At 39.3% G+C, this 16,273-nt stretch overlaps 1 protein-coding gene across 1 annotated transcript; it reads right to left on the bottom strand.

Annotated features, from left to right (window-relative positions):
• Positions 1–16,268, bottom strand: DDX49 (DEAD-box helicase 49). The gene is made up of 13 exons (XM_075207469.1): positions 16,106–16,268; positions 13,348–13,471; positions 12,289–12,374; positions 12,016–12,137; positions 11,292–11,479; positions 7,927–8,067; positions 7,386–7,461; positions 6,741–6,817; positions 6,301–6,398; positions 5,960–6,034; positions 1,925–2,013; positions 1,748–1,819; positions 1–637 (listed from the first exon to the last, which is right to left on the bottom strand). Exons 1-13 carry the CDS (start codon positions 16,218–16,220, stop codon positions 461–463), a joined length of 1,440 nt encoding a protein of 479 aa, XP_075063570.1. The 5' UTR covers positions 16,221–16,268; the 3' UTR covers positions 1–460.
• Positions 16,269–16,273: the final 5 nt, after the last annotated feature.

The following is a 16,273-nucleotide window of genomic DNA, read 5'->3' as shown; positions in this document are numbered from 1 at the left end:
TATGATAAATATATATAGCACTTTATTTCCTAGTTGTCTTCGTGACAAATATCAACTCATTCTCATACATGGACACACAGAACCCCACTCTTCTCCACCAACAGTGGTTCAGCATGGAGTTTGACAACTATGAGATTAGAATAAAATAGAAGAGCTTGTGTATATCAGAGTAACTGTCTTTGAGATCATCAAACAATTCACCAGGTGGTTATGTTCCAATATAATGTGATGGGTGTCCATAAACACTGTATAATCTTGGCAGGCAGACACCGTGGTTTTTACCCTAAAACAGGATGTTCCACTGTGATAATGGGCACCTTTTGTTATCAAATGGGTGTTGAGAAAAGGTCAGTGTCTGCTGCTTCACCTTCAGCCCTTCCTTTAGAGCTCAGCATCAGCATTCAAGACCAGCAGGTAAGTAACCAGCATTATCAGCTACTGATTTACTCACTATACAATGTCACTGCTGGGCTTTAGCTGCCCTCTTCTCTTGTCTCAAGTGTTTCTTCTTAAGCTTCCTACGCAACTGGGCATCTTTTTCTTTTTGCATAGTCTCCTGAATATGCTCCTTGAACTTTTTTTTCTGTTTTTTTATTTTCTCAAGCTCTGCCCTTCTTTTTGCTTCCATGTCAGGATCCTTAAATTGTAGGGAAAAAAAGGGAGGGGGGTGTCAGTGACCTTCCACTATTAGTAGTCTGAAGCCTAAGACTTTGAAAAAGACTTCCAATTACTTACTGTAAAGTGTCATTGTTTTGGGTCTGTCTCATAACCTTATTATCCCCCAAAGCCCTCCTGTCAATCTTATTTATAGGTAATACACCCTGAATTGCTTGAGGGTGTGACCAACACTTATTTGGCTGGGGTTGGACATTAAGGTCATGCACAGGGTGAAAGTGACAAGAGGGAGAGAGAGACTATGTATATGCATCTGCTTGGGCTATGCAAAATAAATATGTTTAGGCTAGAATGCCTTTAAAAATGGCTAATAATGACGTCAGTTCCTGTACCGATTCCAGAATTTCATCAATACCAGGTTTTTACACTTAAAGTGTATATGTCACCTACACAGTACAGCCTTTTAAAACCCCAAATATTAATTAAAATGCAGATAAAAACCCTTTGAAGTCACTAAGGTGCCTTTTTGGACAAATATGAATGAGGCGCTGGTTTCTAGTGAATGGATAGGGTGAATTTTGATGAATATTGGGTCATCACATAAAATGGCTGGACATCCACTATGTGCAGGTAACAGGGTCTGCATTAAAGGGAAAGGGTACTGCTCACAGACATACAAGTATCACCATAATCCCATTAGACTGCTTTTCAAAAGGCAAGATAGTTTAACAAGTGTCAAGATAATAGAGGTAGGGATGTTATCTTATATGATGGAGAGCCAATATCTGTTAGATCACATTAGTGCATAAAGCAGGCATAAACAAGGTGAACCATACATGGCTTTTGTGTAGATCAGGCTAAAGCTTTGCAACAATTCACATGAATACAATCCTATCAGATAAACAGTCAGGGAAAAATATATAGTGAATCCTTCCTAGTGTGTCAAGAAATCAAGCTGTTCTGGCTGTAGTCGGTAGGATCACTACCTAATATTTGGGAAATGAGAGGGAACAGAATCAAACTATAATAATTAGGATACATTTGATGATGTGACAAGTATTGGGAATATGTATCCATACCAATTGAAAGGACATTGATGTGTCATAGAAACATGTTTGCCTGGGCTCATTACCTTCCCTTCCAAAATGAGTTGTTTCCTCTTGTTTATCTCCTTCTTCTCATCAAAGTCTGTACATTCAAGTTTCTAGGATCAAGAAACAATCATTTTACTTTACACATACATAACAAGTCTGTCCTCTGCATCTCGGAGAATTCTGTTAGATCAGCTAGGAACCCAAGTAGTACTCACAATTTCACATTCCCGTCGCGTCACATTCACCTGGGTGAGGATTTGCAGCACCTCACTTTCCTTCACAGCAAACTCTTCTAGTTTCATATCTGCACATATATAGATTGTTAGAAGAACAAAATATGCCAACATTTTACTTCAGTGTGAGAAAAGCAACAGAATACAAGTTATAATACAAATATTTCACATCTATCATCCACTTAACCTCTCACCTCTTCTGGTTCTCCCCATTGCTTCACTGGCTCCCTTATGTACCTGATTCTGTTTACCCTCCCTTAGGATGTAAGCTCGTATGAGCAGGGCCCATCTTCCCTCCTGTCTCCATACCTGTTCTTCCACTCCGTCTCTACTGTATCTGCCTGCCTGGAGTTTCTGAAGTACTGGTACTTTGTGTTTATTGTTCTGTACTGTCTTACCCTGTATAGTCTACTGTTTGTACCATGTACGGCGCTGCGGAAACCTTGTGGCGCCTTACAAATAAACTATAATAATAATAATAGCTTAAATAGAGTGCATCAATTCTAAGTGATCCATGTCAGCAGTACCACTTTTACCCTAACGAATCAGCAAATTAGTCTTTTTACTGCAAACGCACAGCCAGAATCTCCAGAAAGAGCCCAACTGGACTACCGATGTAAACACCTGGAACCAATCATGGACTATTATGAATTATTTCTTAAAGGGTTTGTCCATCCCCTTAAGTCTTCAATGACAGGATTGATAATGTGGTATTGGATTCGTTATTTGTATTGATATTGCCTCGATTATGGCATAATCGAGGCACAGCTCCAAAGCAAATAGGCAATCCCCTAAACACATTATGTAATCCAGTGCTGGAAGCTGTAGTCTGCTACCTCTTATAACCATGTGAAGGGGCCTGGACAAAAGTACTGTATGAGGTGTAGTAAATATTTGTATGATTTGTAGAACCAAATGCTATTTATTAGGTATAGAAAATGTAAACTGAGGAAGACAAGTGTCATCATAAATTCTGCTCTAATAATGCTCCTTAGGGTATCTCTCATGATTGATCTTTACACATTCACTAACACATAGTGATAAATAATTAAGCAAAAATAAAAACTTGATCGCTGTTCAAAAACGTCTCCTACACTTAAACTTATGCATACTGTCCAACATAGCTCAAGTCACCCAATGCACAACCATATGCGTTTGTTCTCCCTCTTGCAGAAACCTCTACTGAAGTGATATTAAACACAAAATTAGAAAAACCCAAATGCAAAACTTTAAGCTTCATTATGAGGAGTAGAAAAAAACAAAAAACACACACTACTGTTTTGTTATGTAAACTTTTTCCCCCCCAGAAACCAAATTAAAGAGTTATTCTTTGCATTTTGCAACAATTATTGAATGGAAAATGCCAAGGAGAAAAAACACACAGCAAGGCATGACTAGCTAATGTTTAGGAATGAATGTGGTGGTGAAATATTAATGATGCCCCAGTTGCAGTTAAATGCATGGCCTACACTGAGTAGTCAATGTATCTTACAAAAGCTATGAAGACAGAAGACTGGAGCAGCAAGGAATCATTCAGCAACGCAGTTGTCTGCACTAACCAGAGGTAAGTAGGTCATAAGCATATCTAGACATAAGTAGGTTTCAATGACTATCTTATTACTGCAATGTTATTGGATGAATTGTGACCTAGAAACATTCTTCTGCTGCCTTTCTTTCCTGACCCTGCAAGATTTAGTTGACATCTGAATGATTTAGTATACAGTGTATCCAAGTAGGAAGATGAAATCAGCAAATTTTACAGCTGGATATACAAATCCCAGTGTATAACATGACGCAGGCCACCTATCTAGGTGTTGTTCGTTTTTGCCTTTATCAGGGAAATCCCAAACCTGATCGGGTGGACTGCGTGATGTGACAGCAGCAGATCTGCATTATTGTCTTTATCCATTAATCCTACCAGGCTTACTTTCTGGATTTATCTCTAGTGCTAGTGACCTAGTTACCTATGTGAATGCAAATCCATACCACTTGTGCAACTTAATGCTGGTGGCTAGATTGATCTAATACCCTAAAAACATCTATACCTTAATATTCCCTATGAAGGATTCTAAAAGCCCCATTAATTTATTTTTTTAGTTATTGCAAGTCGTTTATCTGGATATACTATAAAAGAATAGTTGCCAATCACTTAAAATTAAAGACTGGGATTTATTCAGGCGATAAAATCAATTATGAATCTCACGACCCTATCAGAGCTCGCCATTCAGAATGTTCCTTAAACTTGTATCACAGTATGAACGTAACTGTTACTTAATAGTCACGTCACTGTTAGTATGCATGCAACATTATAGAAATACATTTGTGGCAGAGAATTTGCAGCTTTGCATCCAAACATATTTGTTTAGTTTATAGCCAGTATTTAGCAACTGGTAAAGCCACAGAAAGCGTGTTAATGGGTCAAATGGCACTGAACCTGTATTTACACAGTAAATGTACTTAATATGCACGACCTGGGCTGCAGGTATAAGTATTGTCTTGATAGACATGGTATTTACCTGATCCTACAGCCCAGGTCATTTTATTCTTGTTGATAAAGATATTGCTTCAGTGAGAGTTCAGCCATAACAATCCAGGAAATGTAACTAAGAATGGGAGTATTGTGTGTTCACCAGACAGCCATCAGCAGAAATCAACAAATAAATTATAAAAAGCGAAAACAATACAATAACATTGTTAACAATAACAATAAAAAGTCTCAAAAACACATATCCGTTCCTGTGTATGAATAATTGTGAGGAATAAATGTTCCAACCGAGCCAAATAGTTAAAGTTCACTTAGTATGAAATAGTAAATCACTCCAAAAGGGCAGACTCAGAGATATACTTGCACATTGCTGAGCGTCTTCAATCTCCCAGTCGGAGTGTCTGATTAAAAAGTCAAAACACACTGGGGTGCTGCACATTGACAGTATGTGGAATACCAACGGAGCCTCTTGTGATGAGACTCTGGCGATGTCAGCCTGACAGAAGTGCAAGCAAAAATTAACCTAGATTGCTCTACCATATTAACCTCTTGGCAAGTCAGCTCTTAATTTAAAAAATATGTATGACCCAAAAATAGGGACTCTCACTGTTTAGGTAGGATCACCATATTAGCAGAAGTGCTGTGACGTGGCATGACGGGTAGCATACTACATTTGCTAATGTGTGTAATTGAGAATTCTGTATTTTATGTACATATAGAAATAGCTGCTCTTTTACTGGTTAAAGCAGTGTATTTGCTACTTGCTGGATAACCCCACCCTTTCAAGCACTTGCTATGAACCCATACATTGATTGAGCAACTTCTATTTCTGTATTGTCTACCATAATAACCTCAAGCATGTGCAGTAGCACCTTATGCAAGGCTCTATCAGTACTTTACTGTTAATTAAATGCCCTCTAATAGAGTGCCAATTACTTAGACTGCAACAGCTGTACCATTCTCATTAGCATTTCACACGAACAGCTCAAAATCTCATTAAAATCAATTAATCCATCCGAAGCAAAAAAAAAAAAAAAAAAAAAGGCACATCTTGTGTGCACATAAACATTAGGCAAAGTAAATGGTTTCCAAATAAAATAGTATAGAGGATATGTATACGTAAAGTAGTGCTCATATCCATACTCGGTGTGTTAATACAAATTACATAGATCATATCGCAATAGAGTACATTATCTCACTAAAGAAAGAGTTTATATTCACCAGTGTGCTATTAAAGATAAAAGTAAGAGTTCCATGGGTATTAGATCCACCTAAATGCTACTAGGAGCACTAGCTGAGAGTGTGTAAGTAAAGGATATCCCTAAACTGTAAAATAGGGCTTTAAAAATATAGGTTAAGAAAATGTACAACCCCTTTACACCTCCTCTGGGCATTAATATGTGCTCCTGCTATATCCACTTGTGAAGATTAGCCAATGTATTACAATATTTGCTGTGTTTCTCTTGCTTTGCCCTTACACATCACACCACCAGATTTCATTTTCCTGAGAGTTTACAAAACCAGCAACTCACTGATCTGTGCTTCTATTGCATGTACCAGATGAATGTCATACTGTGTCACCAGTGTTATGGCCATGCCAGCTCGTCCTAAAACAGAAGAGAGAGTTTAAGTAGATTAAATAGATACGCACATACATTTCATAATGCATAAGTCCTGGCATAATACTTCTAACAGTAATAAAGTAAGAAAAGACACTGCATTTTTAAAGTAAGTTTAGTGTACTTTAGGAATAGTACTTCTTATATGGAACACCAAGTCATTTTCAATAATAGATCCCATACATGTATACAATCTGCAGTTTATCCTGTGCAGTGTGTTTAGAATGTATGTGCTTATTAAGGAGGAATCCTACCTGCCCTTGCTGTACGCCCCACACGGTGGATGTAGATCTTGGGGAGACCTGGTGTGTTGTGGTTGATCACAACCTGGACTGTGGGAATATCCAGCCCCCTGGAAAAGTAAAGAATTAGTGCAGATTTATTTAATACATATCCGCGTAAACTGTACATAAAATGGTAAAATACCCAATTCAGTTCCTTTTCAAGTCTAGGGGTTTGGGAGTGCATGTGGTATAAGCTAAAGAGCATGTATGTGAGCACAAGAATGTATGACATTTTTTACCCTGGAATGTATTCAGTGCTTCTATGGAATAGGTAAATGAATGATCCCATGGTGTGGCTTCACATCTCAAAATACCATTATAGCAGACACTAAACTGTAAGCCTCTTATGAGTTCTAGGCACCAGTTAAGACATTACATACAAAATGAACTACTGGCATAACTCTCCTTACCTGGCTGCTACATCTGTAGCAATGAGAATCTTGAAAACACTGGATTTGAATTTTGAAAGTGCAGCAAATCTTTGTTTCTATGGTGAGAAAAGAGAAGGGGACAGTCACTATTAGGTTATTCCTGGTGCTGATGGACAACCTCTAAAGGTGAACATTCAGAAAGGTATAAGACTTGAAATATGACTTTACAGTGGTGCTTGCTTAGTTTACCGTTACCTGTCACAAGGAAGGAGGGAAGGTGGTGGTAGTATCACGTTAATTTCTAATTAAGTATTTTGCAGTATGTCTACATCATATAAAAACTATCTATTTTCCCAGGAGAGGGAAAGTGTACCCTCTATGCCAATAGACAACTGGGTCATGCTGTGCTCTCGAAAGGACCAGTCCCTTCATGCCATGGCTGAAACTTGTGCATCCTCACTGTACACTAAAAATAAGACACATTCTTAGGGCTATCATTACTTGTTGAGCTCTGGAGGCTGTCAAGTAATGTAGGGGCTAGCCTGGTAGACTCTAGTCCACTTCAACTCAGATACCAAGTACAGTTATTAGTCTGTCCCACCTGGTGAAAAACCCTATTTACGGCAATCATATCCTCTGTCTAATATTAATAATATTTAAAAGTGCTATCAGCAGACACCTTACCTGCTTCATCATGGAGTGCAGAGCTACAGATGGAAAGCTGTACTCACGGAGCATCATGTTCAGAATCTGGCAGTTCCTGCGACATTAATAGAAAGTAGCCTTTACCTTGTGAAGATAAACACAAAATGAAGTGCTTATCCTGTTGTGTCTGCTTATATTCTGATACATTATACCAGGGGGAAAGCATTTGCTCCATCAATCAAGCCCTGTTCACTGCTGTGAAAAAATTAGCAACCTACTTGCAGTGGCTCCATTACAAAACTGAGCAGGCAGCGTGGCCAAGAAACCGCCTCACTGGACTTTAAAACTTCAACACAACATTCATTAACTTAACACTACCGTCCCTCTACAGGGTTTAGTGCATGCACCCATGTCCAGCATACACTGTGCAACACACTTTGCTGTCTGTTTTACCTTCAGCAGATTACCCTTCTAGGTACTTGGCTAATGCCATATCCCACCAGTAATTTGCTGGCATTCATTTCTACCTGAAGCAAATGATACATATTATTTTACTTCATGACATCAAAGTAGCCCTTACTTGCAAGTGTTGGTAAAGATCATGATGGACCAGTCCTCATGCTCATCCTGGAACTTCTGGATAAGATGAACTAAATATGCATCTTTCACTTTCTCAGGCACCAGGATATACCTCTGATCCAACTGTTCCACTGTTCGCACCCTGAAGAAAACAAAAAAAAGATATATAGAAGATAGAGAATAAAAAGTATTCTACAATACATCCTAACGTGCTGTATATTACTGGATTGCTAAATTAGTGTCAGTGGAATCTCAAAAAAGGATTTTTAGAACTAGTCTTGTTTTTGCTGCCAGCATATACAATCTGTCATATTCCATTATCTTACAAAAAGCGATATACATGATTAAATAGAACATCACAAAAATAAAGAGGAAACACCCCCAAATACTTTCAGTATTTCTCACACTCCTAACTACTATTTTATTATATCTGCAGGTCTGTTTATTGATGTATCTATTGTCTTTTCACTGGCTGGTTCTGGAGCAAGCTCCCACTTCATAGTTGCTGTAAACAAATTAGAATAAGAACAGCATAAGCATTTACTTTACATACAGCTGTGCTGGGCAGCTAAAAAAGAATGCCGCCTCCACCTGTACCTGTGGTCGACAACTGCCTGGAGCCAGGAACTAGCACAGTAGCAGCTAGTCCAGCCATTCAGAACGGGGGTCAATGAGAATCCCCATGTCAATGATTTAGCTGGGCCTGCATCACTGACTGTTTGGAGGGCTGGTTTTTGATCTTTTTTTTTGGGGGGGGGGGGGGGCTGTCTTGTAAGTTTACTCTCCTCAAATTTTTTTTTTTGCCTGTCATGCTTTGGATTGTCAGAAGGCTTGGGAGATGGACGATTATCTGCCCAAACCCGTTTACCTCTCTACTGATCTCCATTAGGAGCGTAGGCTTGTTTCACTGGAGTATGACTGCTCACCTTCTATGAGACTTAAAATGAGCATAAATTGTGGCCCATAGACTTTGGGGTATTAACAGGGAGAAAGAAACCCTTTCCTCCTGTGACCAGGGAAAGGATCTTATCCAACTCAAGGTAGAACAAAGCTTCTCATGAGAAGGACAGGGTTTCCATAATCCTTTTGGACTCCATGTCTGCTTCCCAGACCCTAAGCCAGAGGGGTACAGCATGCTGAGGTAGAGATTTTTGCCCCAATGAGCCCCAACATTAATGGCTGCCTCACCTAGGTATTCGGAAGACTCTGGGATAAGCTCTGCCAGAATGAGCAATTCTGATTTAGGCCTACCAGACTCCATACCCTCTGTCAATTGCTCTGACCACCTCTACACTGCTTACTGATCTATGGAGGAGAAGAGAGGAAAGAAACTTGTTTGTTTCTTCTTCCTTTTAAACAGTGAATTGTCAGAAATCTCTGATTCCCCGCTGTCCTGAATATTACCAGATGGCTTGCAGCACTAAAACCTCTACTCCCTGTGACCTGCTGGAGTCCTCGTTAGGTCACGAGGAAACCAAGATCATAATTTTCAGCCACCTCACTTTCCTGCAGGGAGGAAAGTTCCAAGCTTTATCCTTTCCTTGAATGAAGCTGACCTTTCCAGAGTATGAAGATGGTGGCAGAATCCAACACCCTTCCCAAGGAAACCTGCACCGACCATGCCAGGCCATGTGCCAAGACCGGCCCGTCAGGTGCTACAGGGGAGGGTCCCAAAAGTCCCAATTTGAGTCGCAGGGTGGAAAAACAGGGTCACTCCAAAGAATGGCTCCCTAAAACTCACAACAAGCTGCAAGAGCTCCACAATAACCAGAGCCAAAAATGTTGCCCACACTGGCTCTGCCACATCAGTATAGGCCTCTAGTGGCAATCACAGCCGATGGTCCTCTGTCCAACATGCTGTGCATAGGGGCATCCTAGACAAGGCAAATTGGTATAGCACTGGAGGAGGCAAGCATCTTAGCTGATGTTCCCCTCCAGGCTTAGCCATGGACATACTCCCCTTACCATACATGACAGGGAGGTGAAGGAAGATAAAGAGGACAGCTGCACAATCTCAAGGTGGAAAACCCACCCATCCCTCACACACTGCCTTCCTGGAGTTGGAGAGGGTAGAGGGGAGAAGAAGGAGCTACTGTCACTCTTCCTTTTAGCAGACTCAGCCTAGTGAAGGAAGCCAGCAAAGGAAGAGGTGCAATACAGGGAAGCCACGTCCCCCAAGGGCCCAGCACCAAATGGATGGCTGCTGTCCATAAGGACAGTCCCCTCTGCTTAGTGCAGAACTGCCCTGACAGGCAACCCCCACTTTATCTCTACTTTTATATACATACACAAAAGACGATACTTCATTGTAGCTATTATGGTTGTAACAGAGAAGTGCAGGCATTAAAATAATGCATGCATATGTATCTTTACATATACACATTATATTCTGTCCTTATTACATTTTGCATTCTGTGCTCTTTTAACGTTGTCAGTGTTAGAAAGCTGCAGGGAACACACGTTGGGACCTCCCTCGCATTCCAAGGCAGAATACGATTATACCTAGTATGCAATTGGAGGAAAATATCTTTCAAGACAAAATGTGTCCTTGAATGAAACAAACATTAGAATAAACTTTACTATGTACTTAGCTGTAATACTGCTGTCATCCTCTGTCACAGAGTGATCACATATAGTACACTTGGAAAGCGTAACACCAAAACATCTTTTATTATGGGGTTCGATTATCAGTATAAAATCCAGTCTCAAATTGAGTACTTTGAAATCACTCCTGTGCCTTAAGTACAAATGCCCTGGTAACCTACTAAAGGCCTTGGAGCATTATTGTGTGCAGTGCTGCAAGACTAGCCGTCTTAGATTTACTGCACTAGTTCTAGACCCTTGTACATGTTTGAAAACCTGTAACTGTAGTTAAGTAAACCTCTCTCTTTTATCATTACTCTGTGTCAATATGTTATGTTTGTACAGCCGACTCTCAGTTTTAACGAAAATTAGATCACATCTACAAACCATGCACTGTTGGTGAGACCCAAGGACAGGTAACAAGAGCCACTGTAGCCAAAGTTTTACAGGAGAAGTTAATGGGATTCTTAGGCTAACATTTTTGTAGTTCCCTTTGTATTTATCTAAAGTAAATATTAAAGGATGAATACATAAAAATATTTTACCTAATTTCTATGATATGCTATTAATTCCCTGCACAGCTCACGACTCCCAATTGTCCTAGTATTTTCCTGCAATCATCTCCCACAATGCATCTGTCAATCTCATGGTGTATGATAATCCTCTCAGAAAACAGCATGACATAAAATGTGACCAATAGCAGGCAAAGCGGTAGCAGCCACAACCCTCCGAGTTTAATCAACTGTGCCAAACATATAGATTACTATATATTCTGTTCCTTACTCAGAGGTGGATTCCCAGAAGAAAGGCTTGTTCATTGCAATGGATTTCAGGTCTTGCAAGGTGTCCGTCAATGTGGCACTGAACAGCAGGGTCTGTCGCTGGGCAGGAACTGCTCCAAGAATTACCTGCAAGTCTTGAGTGAAGTCAGTACAACCCTGTTCCAGGAGACGATCTGCTTCATCCAGAACCTGAAGGCACATAAATAAAGTAAGATAACTATTCATCTAGACCCAAGTTTAGAAATCCTTTCCTCAAGTATATATAATATTATATAAAACAAGTTAACCCGTGCATGATACTCATGCATTTTAGTCAAATCAAGCTACTTAAGGTGATAAAAAGGTTCTTGTCATGCATTTGGGCCTAGCCCAGGCCTCCTCAGGGGAAGAGCGTTACTTCCAGACGCAAGCGCCCTTTTTTAACGTGGTTTTGTCCACATGTCACCACCTCATAATTTTTCTCCATCACCTCATCCTTCATCTTCATCACCACATCCTTCATCAAGCTAGTTAAGGTGTTAAAAACTCCCCACTGTCACCCCCGGCAACCACCAACCACTCCCAACTGTCACTTCTCCTTCGAGAAATATATAGGTCAGTGTATAACTCTGCCCAGCAGGTGGCGCTGCAGCTTGGGGGTTTTTTTCCCACACACGCCACTAGGCATTTATAAAGTAGATAGTCTAAAATTTCCAACTACGTTCCACAAATCACAAACATCTTACCAAGAACCTAATCTTCTTTATGCTGAAAGTGTTAGAACTCCGAATGTGGTCAGCCAGACGACCAGGGGTAGCAATGACAACATGTGGTTTTTTGGACAGTTCCAAGGCTTGTGCGATCATATCTGAGTGGAAAAGAAATGTATGGGCAAAGAGAATACAAGAGACAATTGCTAATGTAAACACTGACTTAAATGTCTATTCAATAACATGCTTTGGGGTCAAGCTTCTTTTAGGACTAATATAATTTACGAGTCATTAATACTAGATACGTACCCATTCCTCCAACAATTATGCAGTCCTTCAAACCTATTGGCTTGCCTAAAACTCGAAATTGCTCAGCAATTTGATATGCCAGTTCCCTATGGATGAAAGAGAGCAAGTCATTATGTATATACAGGGTTAATAATTTCATATTTCAGACATCTTGTTCTATGACTAATATAGACAAGTTACACATATCTTTAGAGCTTGTGATTGTCAGAATAAGTCATCAAGTCTGCAAAATCCACTTGGAATGGTCTAGAAAATCGAGAGCATTGAGGCGTTTATAAACAAAAATATCTTGCCCTCAAAGAATGCACATTTGTAAATTATTTAAAATATTAAATGGGAGAAGCATTACACTTAGATTCAAAGTATTATTTATTCTCACATTATAAATATAGACAACAGTATAGATAAGAGTATAGTGTCAAAGAATAGAAAATACCATAGGCCCTAATAAACTTCTGACTGCATTATTGTGAAATTACCATTAAGACTGCTATTGTCGAAACATGCAGCCAACACTATTGGAGTTAACGTCCAATGCTGGTAGTCAAGCTAAAACAAATGTGCACCTTACACTTTATAGTAACTTAAATACTATGTAATAGCTTAATTGTAGAAAAGCATCAAAGAAGTGCTAAGTGACTACTAGCTAATGGCAAGTAACACATTTTACATAAAGTACCACATTAGTATTTATTGCAGTAGACAACTACAGTTATAAAAAAACCCAAAAAAAACCAAAAGACAGTCATGCGCTCAAACTGCACTGTGCTTGAATTGAAAAATCTTTATGTAGAGCCATAAACATTGCTTAAAAACAATATGCCAGGAGGTTTCTTGGAAGGGACATTGGAAAATTAATGTTTTGTATAAAGAAAAACATTGGAAAGAGGGAAAATAAAAGTGATAATTTGGAAAATCTACTGCAACAGACTGACTGTAAATACCCTCTAAATAAATACTCAAATATATGGATTTTACACACAATGCACCATTAGTATAGCTGTCTGATAAACAAGGCTTTAGCACTATTTTAGCTCATGGAAAACAGACCACACTAACCTGGTGGGTGTGAGTACCAGGCAAAATATTCCAAAAGGGTCCTCAGAGAGTGTCTGGAGAATAGGAAGAACAAATGCAGCAGTTTTTCCACTGCCAGTTTTAGCACAACCCATGCAGTCTCGACCTAACAGAAAATGATAAAATGTTGGTAGACTATCACTACATAAACAGATGGTGAAGGTTGTATTACATATACAGAAAAAGAGGAAATGTACAGTGGAGTTGATCACTAATTGAAAAGTGGGCAACTATGGAAGATGGACAAAATAAACTTTCTGCCAGATCACTGGATCATTTCTATAGTACACAGCCTTCAAGTGGCATAGAGGAAAACAGAGGCTGGTCCAGAAATCTATGCTTCCACTTTGTTAAAGGAAGAGAATTTTGTCTATATAAAAAGGTCCATAATTACAGTTCCCCTCTGTGGTGATTGTCGAAGTCGTATAATTGGATGAACGAAAGTATATTGGTTAATATCATCATCATCATCATTTATTTATATAGCGCCACTGATTCCGTAGCGCTGTACAGAGAACTCATTCACATCAGTCCCTGCCCCATTGGAGCTTACAGTCTAAATTCCCTAACATACACACACAGACGGAGACGGACAGACTAGGGTAAATTTTGCTAGCAGCCAATTAACCTACCAGTATGTTTTTGGAGTGTGGGAGGAAACCGGAGTACCCGGAGGAAACCCACGCAAACACGGGGAGAATATACAAACTCCACACAGATAAGGACATGGTTGGGAATTGAACTCATGACCCCAGTGCTGTAAGGCAGAAGTACTAACCACTACACCACCGTGGTCGATTGCACTCAGTATGCCACGCTACACGTGGCATACGGCGATCGCAAGGTAAAATATGCACGTACACACTTGCATTACAACATTTAGTTATTTATATAATTCATATTGGTTCTGTTACACTGTAATTTATGAGCAGATAGTATTTGGTTTATTATTAGTTTATATAATAAGATTATATGTGCACTTCAGTGATATTTAAGGTTCAGGTTACAGGAAAGGTGTCATGTCTAGTATCATATTAAACCCCTATTCATCAGCAGCTGTCTGGTTCCATCGCCGAAGAGATCGAATATTGCATACTCTAGTTATTGATGTTAGGGAATAAATAGCCAGATTGATATCAGAATGTGAAATACTAATGAACTCATTGTAACTGGAGCACATCCCCTGGAGAGATGACCCCCACCTTTGGATTCCCCCACCTTTGGATTCCTTAGTCTGAACTAGCCTATGACCTGTTTACCCTGGACCCGCCCGAGGTCTGGACCTTTGGAAGCAAGCCACGTCATTTGCATTGTTCTCTGTAACACTGAATGTGTATATATGATCATAGCTGCGCTCCCAGTACTCAGTCTACTCTGACCACAGTATTCCATAGAGATATACTGTTCACTGGGTCCCGTGGGAGCGCAGCGAGCGCATGCGATAGCAGCGGTATGTATTTATCTTTTGGTATTGGCTGTACTGTACTGTATCTTAATATAATAATGTATTGAATTGTTAACTATTTACATCTGCTAAAATAAATCACTTTGTGCGTTGGAAACACAACACAATCGCCTATGCAATGCTTATTTGAAAAGGATAGAATTACTTTAATATGATTATGGCCTAATCACCAATTAATAAAATAAAAATATTTAAATGATTACTCCCCTATGATGAATTTTATCATATGGTCAGTGGAAATAGGCATATGACATATTGCGAGTTTAAGGATTAACTCATAGCGAAGATATAGAAATGAAGAATTTTCCAAAATAGTATGTCATATACTTATTTGGTATGTATTTGTGTGCAAATTTATGCACTGCTAATTGAATGTAATATGACATTAGTTTGTTCCAACGAAACATATATCATAATTCATAGACTTAATTTCCAGAAATGATTTTGCACAGAAAAGGAAGCCCACACATATAATCAATTAGACACTCAAAGGACTTCCTGAAGCGACCTCACATGAAGGGGGGGCAGTGGGCAGAAAGATGTGTTTAAAAAATATGAAAACATATCCATTGTTTATTTCCTAGGGGTCAATGTGCTACTGGGATTTGTTCCATATTTGCAGTATGCCCCAGCAACAGAGAAATGAGGTTTTTCTGTTTCTGCATTTTTCTTTATATTTTAAGAAACTCCTTTGCATAATTGTATTTTACTGTATGTCATTTTATTATATACTTTATTACCCTAATCATTGTGACATTTTTCATTATATTACACTTCATTTAATAACATTCTGTCCTTGTGTTTTTAAAGGATTCATGTGCTAGATAGCTTGGTTTTTCTAACACTACATAAACACAGGAGATTGTTTGGTTTAATATAACTCTTGTTTAACTTTAATTGTAGTCGAATATAAGTACAGGAGAACAGAACAACTTATGCAAAGTGGCAGTTAATAGTGAATGTGAGGTGTATTTAAAGGAACAGTTCAATCATTTTTAGTTTTGTTTCGATTATGAGTTGTCACCTATATCATGCAAGCTCAGGTGAGTACTGACACCCACCCTTAAACGTCGCAATAAGTGTCAAACTTCTTTTAGAGATGTACTGTCCAACAACTTTACTAGCGGTATAACTAGGTACAGATCTGCTTTTTACAAATATTAACACAAAAAAGCTAAGATTCCCATCAGTCCTTACGTCACACTACTACACATTCAGTGCTAAGCATGACAGTCCTTCCCTTTAAACCCTAATACACAGTCCCTCGGCACGTACCCTGTAAGATAGGCGGGATACAGTTCTCCTGTACCGGGGTGGGCCTGCGGACTCCCATCTGCATACATTGCTCGATCAGCCATGAGGAAAGACCCAACTTCGCAAACCCCTCCATTCCAGCAGGTACACGTGAATACCGCCACTTCCGGCGCACACACTTTGTCGTCA

The sequence above is a fragment of the Mixophyes fleayi genome, chromosome 1, assembly GCF_038048845.1.
Source record: "Mixophyes fleayi isolate aMixFle1 chromosome 1, aMixFle1.hap1, whole genome shotgun sequence".
NCBI lineage: Eukaryota > Metazoa > Chordata > Amphibia > Anura > Limnodynastidae > Mixophyes > Mixophyes fleayi.
This window is presented reverse-complemented; position numbering and strand designations above follow the sequence as displayed.